Genomic DNA, 20,721 nt, shown 5'->3' with positions numbered 1-20,721 from the left:
CTGTTACTGAAAGCCTAAATGTTTCTGTTCTAGATTTTAAATATTAATTTGATATGGTTCCACCAGAGTGATAAATCAAAGTGAGCAAAGCACGAGGTAACGGCCAACTCCGTCACAAGCATGAGGTGAGGAGACAGTTCAGATGTGTTTACAAGCTAAATAATAGAAATAACTGGTCACCATATATATAAAGTTGTTGATGAGGATTAATGCCACTAAAATGGGACTAAATAAGGTCAGATTAGGTTTAATGAAAACTATTTTAGTTGTAGTGGGGCAACATGGACTCATTCCATTACAGTATATGAGGTTCAGTAGAAGTAACATTGGGATGAATCAAACTTTTGATATTGTCATAATTATTAGCAATGACATCTCTCATTTACGTAAAGTTCAGTGAAATTTAATTCAGAGACAAATATGACATTAAAAAGTAATGGAGTGTGGTGTTCCTGGAAGTGGGAGGTGCTAGTGAGACACAGAAATAAACAGGTCTCTCATCCAATTTATTTCCTTACCCAGAGTGGTCCATAATTAACTTTTGCTTGGTTGGCACTTCCAACCAGATATAAGGAGGCTGAGGCCCCAGCATCCATAAGTCAGATACCTTCTTCCTCTGTGGTAAGACCTCGCCACCTCCTTAAAGTTGTATATTTGTCTCATCTTTGCACTCAGCAACTGAGGCAGCAGCTAACTGCACTGTTTGAATTGACTTCTGCATGTCTCTTGTAAGATTTGACAATATGCAATCAAGTGGCATTGGTTTAATAAGTAAAAAATAAATAAAAATGACATATTTTTTACCTTAAATCTGTGACTTACATTTACGGTCAAAAGTGGTGCTCCTGCAATTGTTTGTAAATTGAGGTGGTGTTCTGGAATGTAACTGGGTTTTCAGGGGTATTTATTTGAATTATTTACAGAATGTGTAGTAAAGTGAGTTGCCACTTGGAAAATGAAGGTTATCAGTTACACCTGTAGTTGAATTTGACATGGCTGTAATTATTTAGTTCAATGTTTTCTAGCCCTTTAGGGGATAAATGATAAGGCTTTAGACTTGTGTGTTTTCACAACACTCTCATGTTTCACAGGGTCCTCCAAGAAGTACACATTCATCTGTAGGAGGGGAAAAAGAAGGTGAGACATGGTTTGAGTCCTCACATAAAAAGTGATGAGAATATTCTGTTAGAGATACCACTCACCTAACTCTGTTGACTGGGGAGGAAGCACCACAGAGTCAATCATGTTTCTTGTTTCATCTCTTTCCTAGTTATCCGTCACCATGAGTACGGACGCTGAGATGCAAATCTACGGCAAGGCTGCCATATACCTCCGTAAATCTGAGAAGGAGAGGATGGAGGCACAAGCCGCACCCTTTGATTCAAAGAACTCCTGCTATGTGGCAGACAAGGTGGAGCTGTACCTTAAGGGTCTGGTCACTGCCAGGGCAGACGGGAAGTGTACTGTAACAGTCACGAAACCTGACGGCACTAAGGAGGTAAGCCTGATCAGAAAAGTTTCAAGTTTGTGCAATTACTCTAATTCTTGAAAAATCATTGAAATGATCCAAACAATGTCTATAGGCAATAAGAAATCACTAACAGAAAATATATAAAGAAGCATTTCATTGTTTTTTGCAGACATTATATAACCTTCAAACACATCATTGTTATTGCTGCTAATTAAAAATGACATAGAATGTTGACTAGTCAAGAACCACCAGTTGTGTGTCAGTGGGTGATAACTAAGTAGTTGGATTAATGTGGATATACATTCTGTCAGAAAAAAGCATTCTGTCATGTCCAGTTTGATCTGCGTGTAATCTAGATTTCTGACTGTTTCAGGAAGGAAAAGAGTTCAAAGATGCAGACATCTATGAGATGAACCCCCCTAAGTACGACAAGATTGAGGACATGGCCATGATGACCTACCTGAATGAAGCCTCTGTGTTGTATAACCTCAAAGAGCGTTATGCAGCATGGATGATCTATGTAAGAAACCTGCACATACAAACACACACATGAACATAAGAAATACACACATAAATGAATGGTAGAAACCAAAAGATATCAATACAGTAGACCCACATCAGTATACCAAAGTACACCCACATTCTCACATAAATCCAGGTAAAAGTCAATCTGATTTTGTTAATCTCCTAAATTAATTATGCTTTCATCCAGACCTACTCTGGGCTCTTCTGTGCCACGGTGAACCCCTACAAGTGGCTCCCAGTGTACGACGCAGAGGTTGTCAACGCCTACAGGGGGAAGAAGAGGGTGGAGGCTCCACCCCATATCTTCTCCGTCTCTGACAACGCCTTTCAGTTCATGATGATTGGTACGAGCTGTCATGGATGGATGGATGGCTGGTTGGATGGAGGGAGGCATGGACAGATGGAGGGATGGACAGATGATTGGATGGATGGAGGGACAGATGATTGGAGGGAGGGAGGGAGGGAGGGAGGGAGGGAGGGAGGGGAGGGAGGGAGGGAGGGAGGGAGGGAGGGAGGGAGGGAGGGAGGGGGAGGGAGGGAGGGAGGGAGGGAGGGATGATTGGATGGATGTCCATAAATGCGCATGGATCTCAAAGTCCATAAGTGCGTATAGATGGATGGATGGATGGCTGGATGTATCAATAGAATTTCAAATATGCTTTTGAGAGGTATCTACTGTTTTCTAGTCTAGGTTAGAACAGTTTGCTGGGAAAATCTGATCTCACTAACCCTTGAATAGAATGTTCCAAAGTGAAATTAATGATGATGCTATGAATGAAATAATGTCCCCATAATGTTGCTTGAGTATGATAAGCAATATGTTTTCTGGTTCCAGATAAGGAGAACCAGTCCGTCCTGATTACGTAAGTTGTTTACTAAAATGTCACTTGAGAAAGTGTTTCTATTGTAATAAGTTGGGTCACTTGGTGTGATGAAATACATGACAATATGAATGGATTAGAGCATTAGGCTATGTGTAATAACGAGTCGATGAGAAGGAGTATTTGTTAAAGACTTGTGTCAGAACACAGGTTAACAGTGTATTTTTCTATGCTATTTCTTAGTTACATGTTTGAGTGTCAGATTGGCTTTCACTAAAACCCCTCTTTCTCTGTCATATAAACCAGTGGAGAATCCGGTGCAGGAAAGACTGTCAACACCAAGCGTGTCATCCAGTACTTTGCCACCATTGCAGTGTCTGGGGCCAAGAAGGAAGCAGAACCTGGCAAAATGCAGGTAGGTTGTTCTTATGTTTGCCTTTAAATCACATTTCAGTTTGGTTGGTTGTGTAAACCTTTTTTCCAGTGGTGAATCCTCTTTCAAGCAATTGAGAAAAACTAACTTGACAATGTTACCAGTTTTTGAGCAACTTGTGTTTGTCTCAATCAGGGGTCTCTTGAGGATCAGATCATTGCAGCTAACCCTCTGCTGGAGTCTTACGGTAATGCCAAGACAGTGAGGAACGACAACTCGTCTCGCTTTGTAAGTATGAAGGGCATACTGTGGAAGTTACCTTATATTGGAAAATTATTATTCAGTAGTTCCCTATTGTTATACACATTTAAGATATTTTCCATTGCTGAAAATTTGAAATTCAAACTTGTTGTGTTTTCAAGGTTCTAAAGTTTGCAATTTCCTCTTTAAAATGTCAGATTTGATTTGCTGTATTATTTTTGTTTCATCAACCCCTACAAAAGAACAAAAAAAAAATCATAAAATCCATTATTTATAATCCACATAATAATTCACATTTCCTGTTGCTGCAGGATTTGTTTTCCTGCTGTAGCAAACTGGATCCTACATCAATATCCTACATCTGTATCAATAGATCCAACATATGTCCAACAAACTGTAACATTTAAAGGGGTCTATTAAAGTAAAATGTTAGATTTATTTGTTGACCTATTTCTAACCCCCATGCTCAACTATAGGGTAAATTCATCAGGATTCACTTCCAAGCTGGCAAACTGGCTAAAGCTGATATTGAAACCTGTGAGTTAGTTTTGATTGTGTCTCAATGCTTTCCTAAATTCACACAGATACATTTAAATGTAATGATATCCAACAAATGATCTCATTCTCTCTCTACTTTCTCTTTGTGTCATTCTCGCTCTCTCTCTACTCTTTCTCTTTGTCATTCTCTCTCTGTGTCTCTCTCTGTCTCTTTCTCTCTCTCTCTCTCTACTCTTTCTCTTTGTGTCATTCTCGCTCTACTCTTTCTCTTTGTGTCATTCTCTCTCTACTTTCTCTTTGTGTCCTTCTCTCTCTACTCTTTCTCTTTGTGTCATTCTCTCTCTACTCTTTCTCTTTGTGTCATTCTCTCTCTACTCTTTCTCTTTGTGTCCTTCTCTCTCTACTCTTTCTCCTTGTGTCATTCTCTCTCTACTCTTTCTCTTTGTGTCCTTCTCTCTCTACTCTTTCTCCTTGTGTCATTCTCTCTCTCTCTACTCTTTCTCCTTGTGTCATTCTCTCTCTCTCTACTTTCTCTTTGTGTCCTTCTCTCTCTCATTCTCTCTCTCTCTACTCTTTCTCTTTGTGTCATTCTCTCTCTACTCTTTCTCTTTGTGTCATTCTCTCTCTACTCTTTCTCTTTGTGTCATTCACTCTCTCTCCCTCAGACCTGCTGGAGAAGTCCAGAGTGTCCTTCCAGCTGCCCGATGAGAGAGGCTACCACATCTTCTTCCAGATGATGACAGGCCACAAACCTGAGCTAGTTGGTACGCCAGAGGAAATTATTCCCATCCCCATTTATGGAATATATATACAATATTCATAATCCACAGTAATAATAATATTACAATGAGTACATCCAAGGTAACAAGGCATCTAGACATGGGTCAGGTCTTTGGTAAATATCTATCAAGTAATGCACTGTGATGCACTAGTCCACAAGTCTCAGTCTCCTCTTTTGATGCTATTTATTATATACTACATGTATCATTGAGTCCATCTACTGAGTAAAGGAGGGAGAGATACTGTAAAGGTAGGACAGCAGAATTCTAAGAGATTTACCTGACAAGCTGTTCTCCGTTGTCCACAGAAATGGCGCTCATCACCACTAACCCCTACGACTTCCCCATGTGCAGCCAGGGACAGATCACTGTGGCCAGCATCAATGACAATGAAGAGCTGGATGCCACAGATGTGAGTAAAACAAAGGTTTAAACAAACTCTAGATATGGAATTGATAGGACCACCATACACACTGAATGTACTGTGAAATTCCAACTTGGTGGCAGCTGGGAATGTTCATGTATGTTTTTGTTTGATTCTAAATGCCTTGTGTTAGTTAGGCATGTGCCTCAAGGAAATCTCTGTGCCTTCCACAAGAGAGCACCACTAAGTGCCCTGTGGAACTGTGTAAAACTAATTTTGTGCTGCCATCTACTAATGTGTTGGCCAAGTGTTATCATGTGGAACAGAGAAGCCAGTCAAATCTATCCATCCCATTTCTTCTGCAGTGAGCAGCACAGAAATGTAGTGTAACTGAGCAAACTACCGTTCAGTTCATCACTGTTGTACTTCCTCTTTAATGCCAGGATGCCATTACCATCCTGGGCTTCACTAATGAAGAGAAGATTGGCATCTACAAGCTGACAGGAGCTGTATTGCACCATGGAAACTTGAAATTCAAGCAGAAGCAGCGTGAGGAGCAGGCCGAGCCAGACGGCACAGAGGGTGAGTCCCACTCATAGATATACAATATGTAGAGCATTAGTCCCATTCCCAGTCCCCAACATAGAAATAGAACACCTAAGACAGACAGTGCCACATGAAAGTCAGGCAGGAGATCATTTTTGGAGAACAAATTCCAACCTCCAAAATGTGGGTGAATCAAAACCTAGCCCACAAAGAAGTTAACCAAACTATTTTGTTAGTGTGAAATCAGAAACAAGTGATCTTGTGTCCCTGAGTCTGTTGTTGTTGGTTCTCTTTCCAGTGGCTGATAAAATCGCCTACCTGCTGGGCCTGAACTCAGCTGAGATGTTGAAGGCTCTGTGCTACCCCAGAGTGAAGGTCGGCAACGAGTATGTGACCAAGGGACAGACTGTGCCTCAGGTAAGGCGGCCAAACACAGAATCTACCATTTTCTGAGCACTGGAATTATTGTTGGGGCGAGTGCATTACTTTTGATTTTCCAAAGCTTGTATCACCTTATCACTAGACATGGTCAATATCTCACATATTAATTTGAGGGATTATCATTACAGGTTAATAACTCAGTCAGTGCTCTGGCCAAGTCCATCTATGAGAGGATGTTCTTGTGGATGGTCATCCGTATCAATGAGATGTTGGACACCAAGAATCCAAGGCAGTTCTATATCGGTGTGCTTGACATTGCCGGGTTTGAGATCTTTGATGTGAGTATGAGACCAGAACAAGACAATTAGTTGTGATTGAGATGGATTACAGTCTTGTATGATGAAATGATCCCTTTTAAAACTCCATCAACAGTACAACAGCATGGAGCAGCTGTGCATCAACTTCACCAATGAGAAACTGCAACAGTTTTTCAACCACACCATGTTCGTCCTGGAGCAAGAGGAGTACAAGAAGGAGGGAATCGTCTGGGCCTTCATTGACTTCGGCATGGACTTGGCTGCCTGCATTGAGCTTATTGAGAAGGTAAGCTGTCTGTGGGGATTTTAATGGACCATAACAGCAAAGCTCATATGGAGCGCTGTGTGATATATTATCACTGTGGTACAACATACAGTAGCAGCGTAACGTTTAAATGACTGGGAAAGCCAAACCAGTCAAAATAAATCCATATTGCAACCTATGTGTTGTGATAATTGCATTGTTTGCTCTATAACCTGTTAGTTTATATGCCTTGCCACCATGATATATAGGCCTAAGGCTGAGACAATAAGAAGACACAGTGGCAGAATAAATTCAACCACATCTTTGATTCATCACATAACCGGAGAGCAACATCTGTCCCGTGGAGTCCACAAAGCATAATGCATGTAACAAACAGTTACATGACCTACAGCATGGTCAGTCAAGTACATTTCTCTGTCATTTTCGGACCACTAAACATGTATTGATTTAGAACCACGGAGAGTTACTGCAAGTCGCAAAGAAAACAGGACCTGCCTCCCTCCACTATTCTGGCACCATTTCAACTTCAACCTTTCAATGTCATCAAATAACCTATGCTTAGTCTAATACAGTGACAACTAAAAGATTCCAAAAACGAGTTTATTCCAATCAATGTCAGCTAAATATTATGTGGGTGTCCATGGTACTAATTTATGCGAGTAGAAAAAACATGTTGACTCACCCTACTTGTAGAGTGACCAGACAGCATCAGATAGAAGGGCTACAAATACAGAGACAGAGGAGCGCAGTTTTGCTTTACCTGGTGAGACACATTCAGCCTATTGCTAAGCGAGACGAAACATACATTATATTATATGTCCATTTTTGGGGGAAACCTCGCTTCCCTTGGCACCCATTAATATATGCCACTGACTGTTGAGAACTCAATATGTTTCCTATTATGTGTCCCTAAATGAATATAATCCTATAATAGCATGTTTACTAAAGGAATGAATGTGATCTAAGTGTAAATATCACTAATTTGATATACATCTCTTTTCGTAAAGCCATTGGGCATCTTCTCCATCCTTGAAGAGGAGTGCATGTTCCCCAAGTCTTCAGACACTACCTTCAAGGACAAGCTGTACGCCCAGCATCTTGGCAAAACAAAGGCGTTTGAGAAGCCCAAGCCTGCCAAAGGCAAGGCAGAGGCCCACTTCTCCCTGGTGCACTACGCCGGAACTGTGGACTACAACATCACTGGGTGGCTGGAGAAGAACAAGGATCCCCTGAACGACTCAGTTTGTCAGCTGTACCAGAAGTCCGGAGTCAAAATTCTGGCTGCCCTGTATCCTGCTCCTCCACCTGAGGGTAAGAATAGCATCGAGTCAAATGATTTAATTAAGCACTACTTATAACTTAGACTGAATGTTCTTTAAAGTCTTTGAATGTATACCAATTTCTCAGGGTGTTTTCACCAGGTTAATTTATTCATACACTTGTTTTTTTCAAATCATACAATAGGTGTTATTTTACACAATGACATTGGCAGCATTTGCCTCTAGATAAGTGTGAAGTTAACTTGTTAAGGGTGTGTACTGGAGGCGAAGTCAGGTGCAGGAGAGCAGAGTGTAGTTAACAGGCACACTTTTTATTCCAGTCCAAACGAAAGCACATAAGTACATATAACGTGTCCAAAACACAGCCAAAGTCTGGCGCATAACAATACCCACATAACATCAAAACAATTTCACACAAAGACATACATTCAGTGTGACTAGGGAATGAAAACCAGGTGTGTATGGAACAAGACAAAACAAATGGGAATATGAAAAATGGAGCGGCGATGGCTAGAAAGCCGGTGACGTTGATCGCCGAACACCGCCCTACAAGGAGAGGAGCCGATTTCGGCGGAAGTCGTGACATAACCAGAGATTCTCTGGTTTATAATTAGTGTGCTTGCTGAAGACAAGACCACTATAGATTTCTTACATAATCGTGTTTTATTCTATTTATTCCACCCGCTCTAGGAAATGTACTTTTCTAGTTATCTTTTACTTTTCCCCATTTTAACAGATAAAGCCAAGAAAGGAGGCAAGAAGAAGGGTGGTTCCATGCAGACTGTGTCCTCCCAGTTCAGGGTGAGCTTTTGAAATGTGTAGATTCAGTCCTTCAAAAGGTGCAATTATCCTAAACTACAGTAGGTCTGAGAAAATGGTTTGTAACCCTCTTACAGGAGAACTTACATAAGCTGATGACCAACTTGAGGAGCACTCATCCTCACTTTGTGCGCTGCCTGATCCCCAACGAGTCAAAGACTCCAGGTACAAGAAATATTGAGTTAAATATGGAATCTTATCAGTACAGTACCAGTAACCTCAACCATTCCAATCTTTAACCTGTTTATGAGTATTAAAAGAGACTTGGTTTGTTTTACCAGGTCTGATGGAGAACTTCCTGGTTATCCACCAGCTCAGGTGTAATGGTGTACTGGAGGGTATCAGGATCTGCAGAAAGGGCTTCCCCAGCAGAATCATCTATGCTGACTTCAAGCAGAGGTACACGCACGCACACACCACAGAAAATATCTGCTCCAAGGGTTTTCCCAGCATCAGAATTGGCTGACCTTTTACGAAATATAACCAACATATTACAACTTGACATGTTAAAAATGTCTCCTCATTCAGGTACAAAGTACTGAATGCCAGTGTCATCCCTGAGGGCCAGTTCATGGACAACAAGAAGGCTTCTGAGAAGCTGCTTGGGTCCATTGATGTGAATCACGAGGATTACAAGTTTGGACACACCAAGGTCAGTCAAAAACCCCCAGCAAAACACAACTTCAATAATAATTTAAACCCGTACCATATAAAATCTCTCCAGGTGATCTATCCATCCTTTTGTTCTTTCTTCTTCATTTCACTAATGGAGAAGGTGGAAAAACAGTGTAGTGTTTTTTTCTTCAGTCATTCATCACAAAAGAGAAACTAAACTCATTATCATGTACATTGTGTTAGAGTGGTATTACATTTACATTTTAGTCATTTAGCAGACGCTCTTATCCAGAGCGACTTACAGTAGTGAATGCATACATTTCATACAATTTCATACATTTTTTTTGCTGGCCCCCCGTGGGAATCGAACCCACAACCCTGGCGTTGCAAACACCATGCTCTACCAACTGAGCTACAGGGAAGGCTGCAGTTATCTGTATCCGTGTACATTATTAATCTACAACTGTACAATAACTAACAACTTAGAAACAACATATCCCATGGTATGTTTGCAACTATTGCAAAGTTAATGTTGTTTAAATCAATCTAGTGGTGTTGTTCCCCTCTTTTGATTCAAACCTTTCTGTCTGTCACCATCTGTGGTTCCATTGACCATGTTAACCTGTGTCTCAGGTGTTCTTCAAAGCCGGTCTGCTGGGTGTCCTGGAGGAGATGAGAGATGAGAAGCTGGCCTCTCTAGTCGGCATGGTCCAGGCTCTCAGCCGTGGATTCCTCATGAGGAGAGAGTTTAGCAAGATGATGGAGAGGAGGTGAGGAATAGTAGACATCTTGGCAAAGCTTTCTGTCAACCACCTGTATCTAATGCATTATGATTACGTACTGTATATGCTGTGAGCTGTTCAGAATGAGGAAGTACATCTTATAATGGTCTACTAAAGCTTTTGGGTTAATTCATTTATAAGTCCAGAAATGGATGTAGCAACTAAGGATTCTAGCTTTATAGCTGCAGTTTGGGATTTGGCTGTTCAATTGGCATTTACATTTGTGGTACAGATCCATTAATTGTTGAAGAATATAAAATGTCTCATGAGCTTAGCAAGTCTGTCAGTCGTTGCATCTAGGTCACTCACTATGAATTTAATAGGGTTTACATTTCCCTAGCCCCATTCCTCAGCTGTAAACAAACAGTGGTGTGGGGCCCCATTATGTTGTTCTTCGAGTCACAGAATGTAGATTTAAGCATGTCACTCACCATGCTACTGTATCCTTTCTGTCGGCCAGAGAATCAATTTACGCCATCCAGTACAACATCCGCTCATTCATGAATGTGAAAACCTGGCCATGGATGAAGTTGTACTTCAAGATCAAGCCCCTGCTGCAGAGCGCTGAGACTGAGAAGGAGCTGGCCAACATGAAGGAGAACTATGAGAAGATGACGACAGACCTGGCCAAGGCTCTGGCCACAAAGAAGCAAATGGAGGAGAAGTTGGTGGCCCTGACGCAGGAGAAGAACGACCTGGCGCTCCAAGTAGCATCTGTGAGACAGCAACAAGCTTCATAAGGGCACATCTACACACACAAATACACACAAAGACATACATACAAACCCACAAACACATATGAACACACTGTGAAGCATGTGTTTAACACATTTTTATTGCCCATGTTATATATTCCATGAATTTCTATTGATTTACTCTGACCTTCAATACACAAAGTGAGGCCTCTGATTTCTTTTCTCCTGTTCTGAAACCAGGAAGGAGAGAGTCTGAACGATGCTGAGGAAAGGTGCGAGGGGCTCATCAAGAGCAAGATCCAGCAGGAGGCCAAACTCAAAGAGACGACCGAGAGGCTGGAGGATGAGGAGGAGATCAATGCTGAGTTGACTGCCAAGAAGAGGAAGCTGGAGGATGAGTGCTCTGAGCTGAAGAAGGACATTGATGACCTGGAGCTCACCCTGGCCAAAGTGGAGAAGGAGAAGCACGCCACTGAAAACAAGGTATTGTGTCTTACCATAGACAGTCTAACCAAACAATAATCTAAACAATAATCAACTCAAAACATAGCTTAACAGAAATGGAATTCAAGTTGTATTGTGGGTGCAGGAAAAATTAAGACACAATAGTGGAATTTCAGTTGCGGGGTACTCCCAACATTCATTGCATGTTCTGATCCCCCTCATTTATGACTTCCATTCAGTACACTGGCATGGTGTACACTTCCATCTAGTGTTGAATCTATAGTACAGTAACTGTAGACACATTTCTAATTTAAATGAAATTAATGCAATATATGGTATATTAAACTAAACCTCCCATTTACGGTGAAGTGACAAAAGACAAATTTTGCCGTTTTCAGGTTAAAAACCTGACAGAGGAGATGGCGTCTATGGATGAGAGTGTTGCCAAGCTGACCAAGGAGAAGAAAGCCCTCCAAGAGGCCCACCAGCAGACACTGGATGACCTGCAGGCAGAGGAGGACAAAGTCAACACTCTGACCAAGGCCAAGACCAAGCTGGAACAGCAAGTGGACGACGTGAGTGGAGTTGGACATTTTGGCCATGATAGTATGTAAAATGATATTATCTTCAGTTATTTAGATTTGAACAATATGTGTGTTTTTATCTTCTAGCTTGAAGGTTCTCTGGAGCAAGAGAAGAAGCTCCGTATGGACCTTGAGAGATCCAAGAGAAAGCTGGAGGGAGATCTGAAACTGGCCCAGGAGTCCATAATGGACCTGGAGAATGACAAGCAGCAAGCTGATGAGAAAATCAAGAAGTAAACACAAACAAATGACCACAGTATTAGCTGCTATAATGGTTGTTCTTGACTAATTCTTGTAATTATGAATTAGCATTTACATGTTATTCTTAAAAGCAAAGTGAATGGTATGATCCTCTGCCATTTCACTATCAAAGCAAAACCAACTCTGCAGTCAACGTGTTTGTGTTTCTTAGGAAGGAGTTTGAGACCACCCAGCTCCTCAGCAAGGTTGAGGATGAGCAGTCTCTGGGAGCTCAGCTGCAGAAGAAGATCAAGGAACTCCAGGTATAGTACAGGATATAAGCTCCAGTACAGAAAAGCACAGACTTGAATAATTTCTTGAAAAACATTATTCTGGTACCACACATTTTTCCAGGTGGCTTCTGATAGCTGAGTAGGTTGGAAGATGGTGTTTCTTAACATTGTGGTTTTGGCTCCTGCATGGGACACTGTCTACTGAATATATTAGTGTAACTGGCTTCGTATTAAACAACATTTATGCAAAATATACATACTATTATTATTTTGTGAAGTTCAATTGTTTCAACTATATTGTAGTGTTCATCCCCCTGCTCCTACCCCTGTTCTAGGCCCGTATTGAGGAGCTGGAGGAGGAAATTGAGGCTGAGCGTGCTGCCAGGGCTAAGGTTGAGAAGCAGAGGGCCGATCTCTCCAGGGAACTTGAGGAGATCAGCGAGAGGCTGGAAGAGGCCGGAGGTGCCACTGCTGCTCAGATTGAGATGAACAAGAAGCGTGAGGCTGAGTTCCAGAAGCTGCGTCGTGATCTTGAAGAGTCCACCCTGCAGCATGAGGCCACAGCCGCCGCTCTGCGCAAGAAGCAGGCCGATAGTGTGGCTGAGCTCGGGGAGCAGATCGACAACCTGCAGCGCGTCAAGCAGAAGCTGGAGAAGGAGAAGAGCGAGTACAAGATGGAGATTGATGACCTCTCCAGCAACATGGAGGCCGTTGCCAAGGCTAAGGTGAGTAGTAATGTTTTGGTAAAGCAGTGTTGAGGAGGGTCAACTACATTACCATTCAAGTGAACTGAAGTTGACAGAAGTCACATATATAAAGTAATGATGGAACATGTTTCACTAACAGGGCAATCTGGAGAAGATGTGCCGGACTCTTGAGGACCAGCTGAGCGAGCTCAAGACTAAGAATGATGAGAATGTTCGCCAGGTCAACGACATCAGTGGACAGAGGGCCAGACTCCTGACAGAAAATGGTACCATCAACAATGAACAACAAGCCAATGCTTTCCTTTAGTAGAAAACAAAACTTGTTGTGGGCTGTATCCACACAGATTCTACTGTACTATTCGCTGCCCAATTGCCCTACAATACCTCAAAATAGATTTTCAATCTTAGAGAACAGAGACCCTATTAACAAAATGTCCCTCTGTCCCTGCAGGTGAGTTTGGTCGCCAGCTGGAGGAGAAGGAAGCCCTGGTGTCTCAGCTGACCAGAGGAAAACAGGCCTTCACCCAGCAGGTGGAGGAGCTGAAGAGGGCGATTGAGGAGGAGGTCAAGGTAAGGGACCCAAAATGGACTCCACCGTCCACAGAGTTTAGAGTTATATCTTCATATAGACGGTGACTACGCCACCCTCTGAGACTCCTACTGTCTCTCCACCCTCAGAGACTTCTACTGTCTCTCCACCCTCAGAGACTCCTACTATATCACCACATTCAGAGACTCCTACTATATCACCACATTCAGAGACTCCTACTATATCACCACATTCAGAGACTCCTACTGTCTCGCCACCCTCAGAGACTCCTACTGTCTCGCCACCCTCAGAGACTTCGACCATAATTTGTTTGACTATCTCTCTAATCTCTCTTTGTCTTTCTTTCTCACAGGCTAAAAACGCACTGGCCCACGGTGTCCAGTCTGCCCGCCATGACTGTGACCTCCTGAGGGAGCAGTTTGAGGAGGAGCAGGAGGCCAAGGCAGAGCTGCAACGCGGCATGTCCAAGGCCAACAGTGAGGTGGCTCAGTGGAGGACTAAGTATGAAACTGATGCCATCCAGCGCACAGAGGAGCTGGAGGAGGCCAAGTGAGTCACACGCAACAGAAAAAACTCGTGGTGATGGTGGTAGGTGGCTCTGACAAAATGTTACATCAATATGTATTGTAACATATCTTTTACTCCATAAAACCTCCCTCTCTTGTCCAACAGGAAGAAGCTGGCCCAGCGTCTGCAGGATGCTGAGGAGACCATTGAGGCGACCAACTCCAAGTGCGCCTCCCTGGAGAAGACCAAGCAGAGGCTGCAGGGAGAGGTGGAGGACCTCATGATTGATGTTGAGAGAGCCAACGCATTGGCCGCCAACCTCGACAAGAAGCAGAGGAACTTTGACAAGGTGAAAATGAATAAAGCTATATTTTTTTATCAATTTTATAATTGTTGCATATTTATAATTCAAAACTCTTCACCAAAGACTTCTGATGAAAATCCCATGGATTCTCCTAGGTTCTGGCAGAGTGGAAGCAGAAGTATGAGGAGGGTCAGGCAGAGCTGGAAGGAGCTCAGAAGGAGGCTCGCTCTATGAGCACTGAACTCTTCAAGATGAAGAACTCCTACGAGGAGGCTCTGGATCATCTGGAGACTCTGAAGAGAGAGAACAAGAACCTGCAACGTGATTATTTGACAGCGATTCTATTTGGCTTATGTTTGATTAGCAAGATGAATTGCTGTTCATTAAATAAGTGTAATCATGATTCAATATCAACTTCAGTACATTGACATATCCACTTAAAATCCCCCAAGTCTAAACTGCTCCTGTGTGTGTGTGTGCAGAGGAGATCTCTGACCTGACTGAGCAGATCGGAGAGACTGGCAAGAGCATCCATGAGTTGGAGAAGGCCAAGAAGACCGTGGAGACAGAGAAGTCTGAGATCCAGACCGCTCTGGAGGAGGCTGAGGTACAAACTACAGCTGTTTGATGGGAAAAGCAGTGGTACACTAGCAAATGCCAGCTACAGTGAAAGGCTCTCTGTATTGGTGTTTATTGTAGTCATATATATTTAATTCCTACATCCAAATGTACTGAACAAAACTTTTCTGACTCCTTCTGTTTGTCCAGGGCACACTGGAGCACGAGGAATCCAAGATTCTGCGTGTGCAGCTGGAGCTGAACCAGATCAAGGGTGAGGTGGACAGGAAGATCGCTGAGAAGGACGAGGAGATGGAGCAGATCAAGAGGAACAGCCAGAGGGTGGTTGACTCCATGCAGAGCACCCTGGACTCTGAGGTCAGGAGCAGGAATGATGCCCTGAGGGTGAAGAAGAAGATGGAGGGAGACCTGAACGAGATGGAGATCCAGCTGAGCCACTCCAACAGGCAGGCCGCTGAGGCCCAGAAACAGCTGAGGAACGTCCAGGGACAGCTCAAGGTAAAGGGACATCAGGCTCAAAAACCTGAACATGGCTAAGGATTTGTTTGTGAATCACCCCTACTTCCACAAGTCCTAATGAACGTATGTCATTGTGAACCACAGGATGCCCAATTGCACCTTGATGACGCCGTCCGTGTCGCAGAAGACATGAAGGAGCAGGCAGCCATGGTGGAGCGCAGAAACGGTCTGATGGTGGCTGAAATCGAGGAGCTCAGAGTTGCTCTGGAGCAGACAGAGAGAGGCCGCAAAGTGGCTGAGACTGAGCTGGTAGATGCCAGCGAGCGTGTTGGACTGCTGCACTCCCAGGTATGGGTCAAAGCCATTTCTAATGAAACTCAACCAAGCATACAGTTTAAACACACCTGGAATTTGCCTTAGATTTTCATAATTTCAGCCTTGTGACTTGCAAGTTCTCTTGAGAGATAAACAAATCATCTTGTTTCCTCCTTCAGAACACCAGCCTTCTGAACACCAAGAAGAAGCTGGAGACTGACCTGGTGCAGGTGCAGGGAGAGGTGGACGACATCGTCCAGGAGGCCAGGAATGCAGAAGAGAAGGCCAAGAAGGCAATCACTGATGTGAGTCCTTGAAATACATCATCTTGATTTGTCCCTAAGGGCCAATGGTAGCTGGGCTGGTTAAGAACAACAAAGATCTCAGAGGAACGTTATGATCGGTGCCAATTGGTGCATAAATTAAACAAACTACTATTCCAGGCGGCCATGATGGCTGAGGAGCTGAAGAAGGAGCAGGACACCAGCTCTCACCTGGAGAGGATGAAGAAGAACCTGGAGGTCACAGTCAAGGACCTGCAGCACCGCCTGGATGAGGCTGAGAATCTGGCCATGAAGGGAGGCAAGAAGCAGCTCCAGAAACTGGAATCCAGGGTGAGTTATCAGCAGGGTGGATTAGGGTGGATTGAAAGACAGATTGCTGGAAATGTATTTGATCATGTAAAAATACACAGGAGCATTTTGTAATTACTTTTTCTCTCAATAACCCATCTACATCAGGGGTTCCCAAACGGTTTTGTTGCAAGGACCCCTTTTGTGATAGCGAATTCATCAGGGACGCCCTCATAATATCAGAACACAACTTCTACTTAAAGTGCAATAAAAATAGCATCCACTCAGATTTACTATGACTTCTGCAGTGCATGACTGGACTAATCAAGTCTCAGGCCCTGGGAAAAAAAACATTTTAAGTCCCCACTCTTTGCATCAGAGAGAAAATGTTGCAGTTTTAAAGCTTACATTACAGTGCATTCATGATCACAACAAAACCAATTATAACAATTTTACACTTATTTAGTGGAGTTGATCCAAGACCTTTAAATAAACGCAAATGTATTACTCTAGTTGCTTCCTTCAGGCTTAAATTGTTGTCTCAGCAGACTTATTCTAATCTGCCATTTCATTCATAATAATAATTCACAATGAATATCAACACACAATATAATATACATTCATCCGATTAATGTCATAGTAATCATTTCTCTCTCTTGTTACCTCTCATTCACTGGCCGTTGCTAGGGAAGCTAGCGTTGCTATGCGGGGCTACCAGCTAGCGGGCTAATGGCTGAATTAGCTTGTAGGCTAGCGGACTTTAATAAGTTCATAAAACCTGAAAATACAACATAACATCTTAACAAACATATGTACACACTCCAGAAACATTGCCGTCTTAAATATGTTGCTTTTCCAATCGCTTACTTTCAAAATAAAAATATACAAATGTATTTACGTCGGTGCTTCTCTCTTGCTGTTGGCTCACTTGGCAAATTACTCTCAACTGCCATAGCGCGAGCTCCATAATGGAAGCAATGTCACAACATTAAAACATGCGAGTGGCGGCCTCTAGTCGCCATACTGGTACTGCACCATACACTGCTAAACGCATGACAACATCGACAGTCATATTACTAATACAAGAATAATTGAGTTGTGAGCCTCCCAGGCCCGTTGTTTATCTAAGAGTTAATAACATAAATTGTGGATTAATAATATTACATTGTACAGTATTGCACCCTCTAAACATTTTCCAAAGATCCCTGGCTGTTTAATAATCTGTTCTTGCTATAAAAATTCATAAACACATTGAAATTTAAATTGACTTTGGGAACCACTGACCCAGATATTGAAAAGTTGATGTTATTATTACAGACCCCTTCAATTAAAATAATAAAATGACTTGACTGAGTAGAAGACTATACCTCTGTTTTACAAATAGATGTTACGTCTGATTTCACCACCTCAAACAAATGCCTACATGTTATTCTCCACAAAGGTGCGTGAGCTCGAGGCTGAGGTGGAGGCCGAGCAGAGAAGAGGTGTAGACGCAGTAAAGGGAGTCCGCAAGTATGAGCGCAGAGTCAAGGAGCTCACTTACCAGGTAAGAGATAGAGAAAGTGCCTTCTTCACACACTTGACACTAACACAGACAGGTTTGTGTATAAAACTATTGTGACATTGATTCTTTGCTCGTCTCTCACAGACTGAGGAGGATAAGAAGAACGTTAACAGACTTCAGGACCTGGTAGATAAGCTGCAGATGAAAGTGAAGACCTACAAGAGGCATTCTGAGGAAGCGGTGAGTCACAGACAGTCAAATACTCTGAAAAAAAATATTTTTCCCTACAAAACGTAATGTCCATGTGGTTTAGTTGAAGTGTTGCTACAGCACACCAGTCAGCAATGACTCAATTGATATTACAAGTAATTGCTTAAGAAAATATGAACATTTCTGAGTGTTTGCTGCGCTGGGGGCTGGTCTAGTGGTAGTGCTGGAGGCAGCGGTTTGATCACCCGTTCTGCTAACTCACTTCCTCTGCTGTATCATCTATTTCCCTGCATACATTGCTATCCTAAAGCTGTCTTTTTTTTTGTATTTAGTTTTTTAAATACCTTTAAAAACAGAATATTAATTTGCTACCTGAAGCTTCAAACTTTAAATGCTGATGTTCTGCTCTCCCTCTCTTTTCCTCACCCAGGAGGAAGCAGCAAACCAGCACATGTCTAAGTTCAGGAAGGTTCAGCATGAGCTGGAGGAGGCTGAGGAGCGTGCTGACATCGCTGAGACTCAGGTCAACAAGCTCAGAGCCAAGACCCGTGACTCTGGAAAGGTACAGAACTGCTTCTAAACCTGTACCTGACTCATGTTCAGATATGACCACATCAACACCACCTATGATTCAGTCTTCTCAGAGGTCAATACTGACCTTTTACACTCAACTGTATTTAAGATCTCTAAGAAGAACATTTCAGGAAGGGCTAAACAATCTAATAAGAGTAATTCGATTAGTACTTCAACATCTAAAATCCAAGCTGAGCACTGAGCATTAAAGACTTGATCCATTATATTCTATCCAAGCCTATCCATATATTTATCATGTTCATTATTATTACTGATCCATTATATTCTATCCATATATTTATCATGTTCATTATTATTACTGATCCATTATATTCTATCCATATATTTATCATGTTCATTATTATTACTGATCCATTATATTCTACCCATATATTTATCATGTTCATTATTATTACTGATCCATTATATTCTATCCATATATTTATCATGTTCATTATTATTACTGATCCATTATATTCTATCCATATATTTATCATGTTCATTATTATTACTGATCCATTATATTCTATCTTTCTTCTTACAGGGAAAAGAAGCTGCTGAGTAAACAAGACCAAAGTATTGAAGATCAAAGTCTTACCATTTTCCTGTGTTGCATAAAATATGATTTTCATGGTGAAATGTTGAGCATTGATTAAAAACATGTGGATCTACATACACTTCCTTTGTGACTGTGGACTTATTACTCAGCAAACAGCTTTTTCATACCATAAAATATTGTACTTTAAATAATGGAGCAATCTGGGATTCCAACAGCAAAAGTGGTCACCCCGAAAAAGCAGTCCGTTTTTTGTGTAAAAGGCTGAGGGATGAGGCTGGAAAAATGTAACCACTCTCAAATTATCAGACTGAGGTATGGATGCAAGGACTGCAACTTTGTTCTTGCTTAGTCACACTTATTGAATTCAATGTAGTTTAGCAAGCCTCAGCATTTAAGCTGCTTCTTTATACAAGGTAATGCTGGTATATTGCCATTGGAAATAATGACTCTAGTGTGTAAAAATCTGACACTGGCTAAATATGCATGTCAATTTCGAGCCTTACCCCGAGCCGTTTATTTTGTACTTGTATTTATTATGGATCACCATTAGTTCCTGCCAAGGCAGCAGCCACTCTTCTTGGGGTCTGGCAAAATTAAGGCAGTTATACAATTTAAAAAAATTACAATACATTCATAACAGATTTCACAACACACTAAGTGTGTTCCCTCAGACCCCTACTCCACTACCACATATCTCCGACACAAAATCTGTTATCATGTGTGTATGCATGTGTTTGTGCCTTTTTTGTGTTGCTTCACAGTCCCTGCTGTTCCTTACTTAACCTTTAACTAGGCTAGTCAGTTAAGAACAATTTCTTATTTACAATGACGGCCTACCCCGGCCAAACCCTAACCCGGACGACGCTGGGCCAATTGTGCGCCGCCCTATAGGACTCCCAATCACGGCCAGTTGTGATACAGCCTGGAATCGAACCAGGGTCTGAAGTGACGCCTCTAGCACTGAGATGCAGTGCCTTAGACCGCTAAGCCACTCGGGAGCCCCATAAGGTGTATTTTCATCTGTTTTTAAATCTGATTCTACTGCTTGCATCAGTTACCTGATGTGGAACAGAGTTCCATGTAGTCATGGCTCTACATAGTACTTTGCGCCTCCCATAGTCTGTTCTGGACTTAGGGACTGTGAAGGGACCTCTGGTGGCATGTCTTGTGGGGTATGTACGGGTGTCTGAGCTGTGTGCTAGTCGTTTAAACAGACACCTCTCACAAATACCAGTAGTGATGAAGTCAATCTCTCCTCCACTTTGAGCCAGGAGAGATTGACATGCATATTATTAATGTTTGCTCTCTGGGTACATCCAAGGGCCAGCCATGATGCCCCGTTCTGAGCCAATTGCAATTTTCCTAAGTCCCTCTTTGTGGCTGAACAGTAGTCTAGGTGCGACAAAACTAGAGCTTGTAGGACCTGCCTTGTTGATAGTGTTGTTAAGAAGGTAGAGAAGCGCTTTATTATAGACAGACTTCTCCCCATCTTAGCTACTGTTGACTCAATGTCACGTCCTGACCAGCAGAGGGAGTAGTTGTTTAGTATTTTTGGTCAGGACGTGGCAGAAGTACTGTGTTGTATGTGT

General features: G+C 42.3%; 1 protein-coding gene and 1 long non-coding RNA gene across 2 annotated transcripts; one reads left to right on the top strand and one right to left on the bottom strand.

The window, feature by feature from the left end:
* The first annotated feature begins 1,119 nt into the window (after positions 1-1,119).
* On the top strand, positions 1,120-19,241 carry LOC106586085 (myosin heavy chain, fast skeletal muscle). Its single transcript, XM_045710314.1, has 40 exons — positions 1,120-1,137; positions 1,271-1,498; positions 1,845-1,991; positions 2,184-2,340; positions 2,832-2,859; positions 3,124-3,232; positions 3,386-3,478; positions 3,928-3,988; positions 4,615-4,713; positions 5,037-5,140; positions 5,536-5,674; positions 5,937-6,055; positions 6,208-6,357; positions 6,452-6,622; positions 7,609-7,921; positions 8,624-8,682; positions 8,778-8,865; positions 8,982-9,099; positions 9,229-9,352; positions 9,949-10,085; positions 10,558-10,813; positions 11,033-11,275; positions 11,635-11,811; positions 11,908-12,053; positions 12,233-12,323; positions 12,629-13,018; positions 13,140-13,266; positions 13,452-13,570; positions 13,903-14,099; positions 14,223-14,406; positions 14,517-14,682; positions 14,844-14,968; positions 15,130-15,438; positions 15,544-15,747; positions 15,894-16,019; positions 16,158-16,328; positions 17,728-17,832; positions 17,935-18,030; positions 18,431-18,562; positions 19,118-19,241. The coding sequence occupies exons 2-40, from the start codon at positions 1,283-1,285 to the stop codon at positions 19,136-19,138; spliced, it is 5,817 nt and encodes a 1,938-aa protein (XP_045566270.1). The 5' UTR covers positions 1,120-1,137; positions 1,271-1,282; the 3' UTR covers positions 19,139-19,241.
* On the bottom strand, positions 7,822-9,976 carry LOC106591215 (uncharacterized). The gene is made up of 3 exons (XR_006762596.1): positions 9,895-9,976; positions 9,407-9,463; positions 7,822-7,906 (listed from the first exon to the last, which is right to left on the bottom strand). It is a non-coding gene; the product is annotated as an uncharacterized lncRNA (long non-coding RNA).
* Positions 19,242-20,721: the final 1,480 nt, after the last annotated feature.

This window comes from Salmo salar, chromosome ssa02, assembly GCF_905237065.1.
Source record: "Salmo salar chromosome ssa02, Ssal_v3.1, whole genome shotgun sequence".
NCBI classification, from domain to species: Eukaryota; Metazoa; Chordata; class Actinopteri; order Salmoniformes; family Salmonidae; genus Salmo; species Salmo salar.
This window is presented reverse-complemented; position numbering and strand designations above follow the sequence as displayed.

Coding starts and splice junctions, on each gene's coding strand:
- LOC106586085 (XM_045710314.1), top strand. CDS start 1,283: ATGAGTACGGACGCTGAGATGCAAATCTACGGCAAGGCTGCCATATAC. Junction 13,267..13,451: donor CAGACTCCTGACAGAAAATG/GTACCATCAACA, acceptor CTGTCCCTGCAG/GTGAGTTTGGTCGCCAGCTG. Junction 14,100..14,222: donor GAGGAGCTGGAGGAGGCCAA/GTGAGTCACACG, acceptor CTTGTCCAACAG/GAAGAAGCTGGCCCAGCGTC.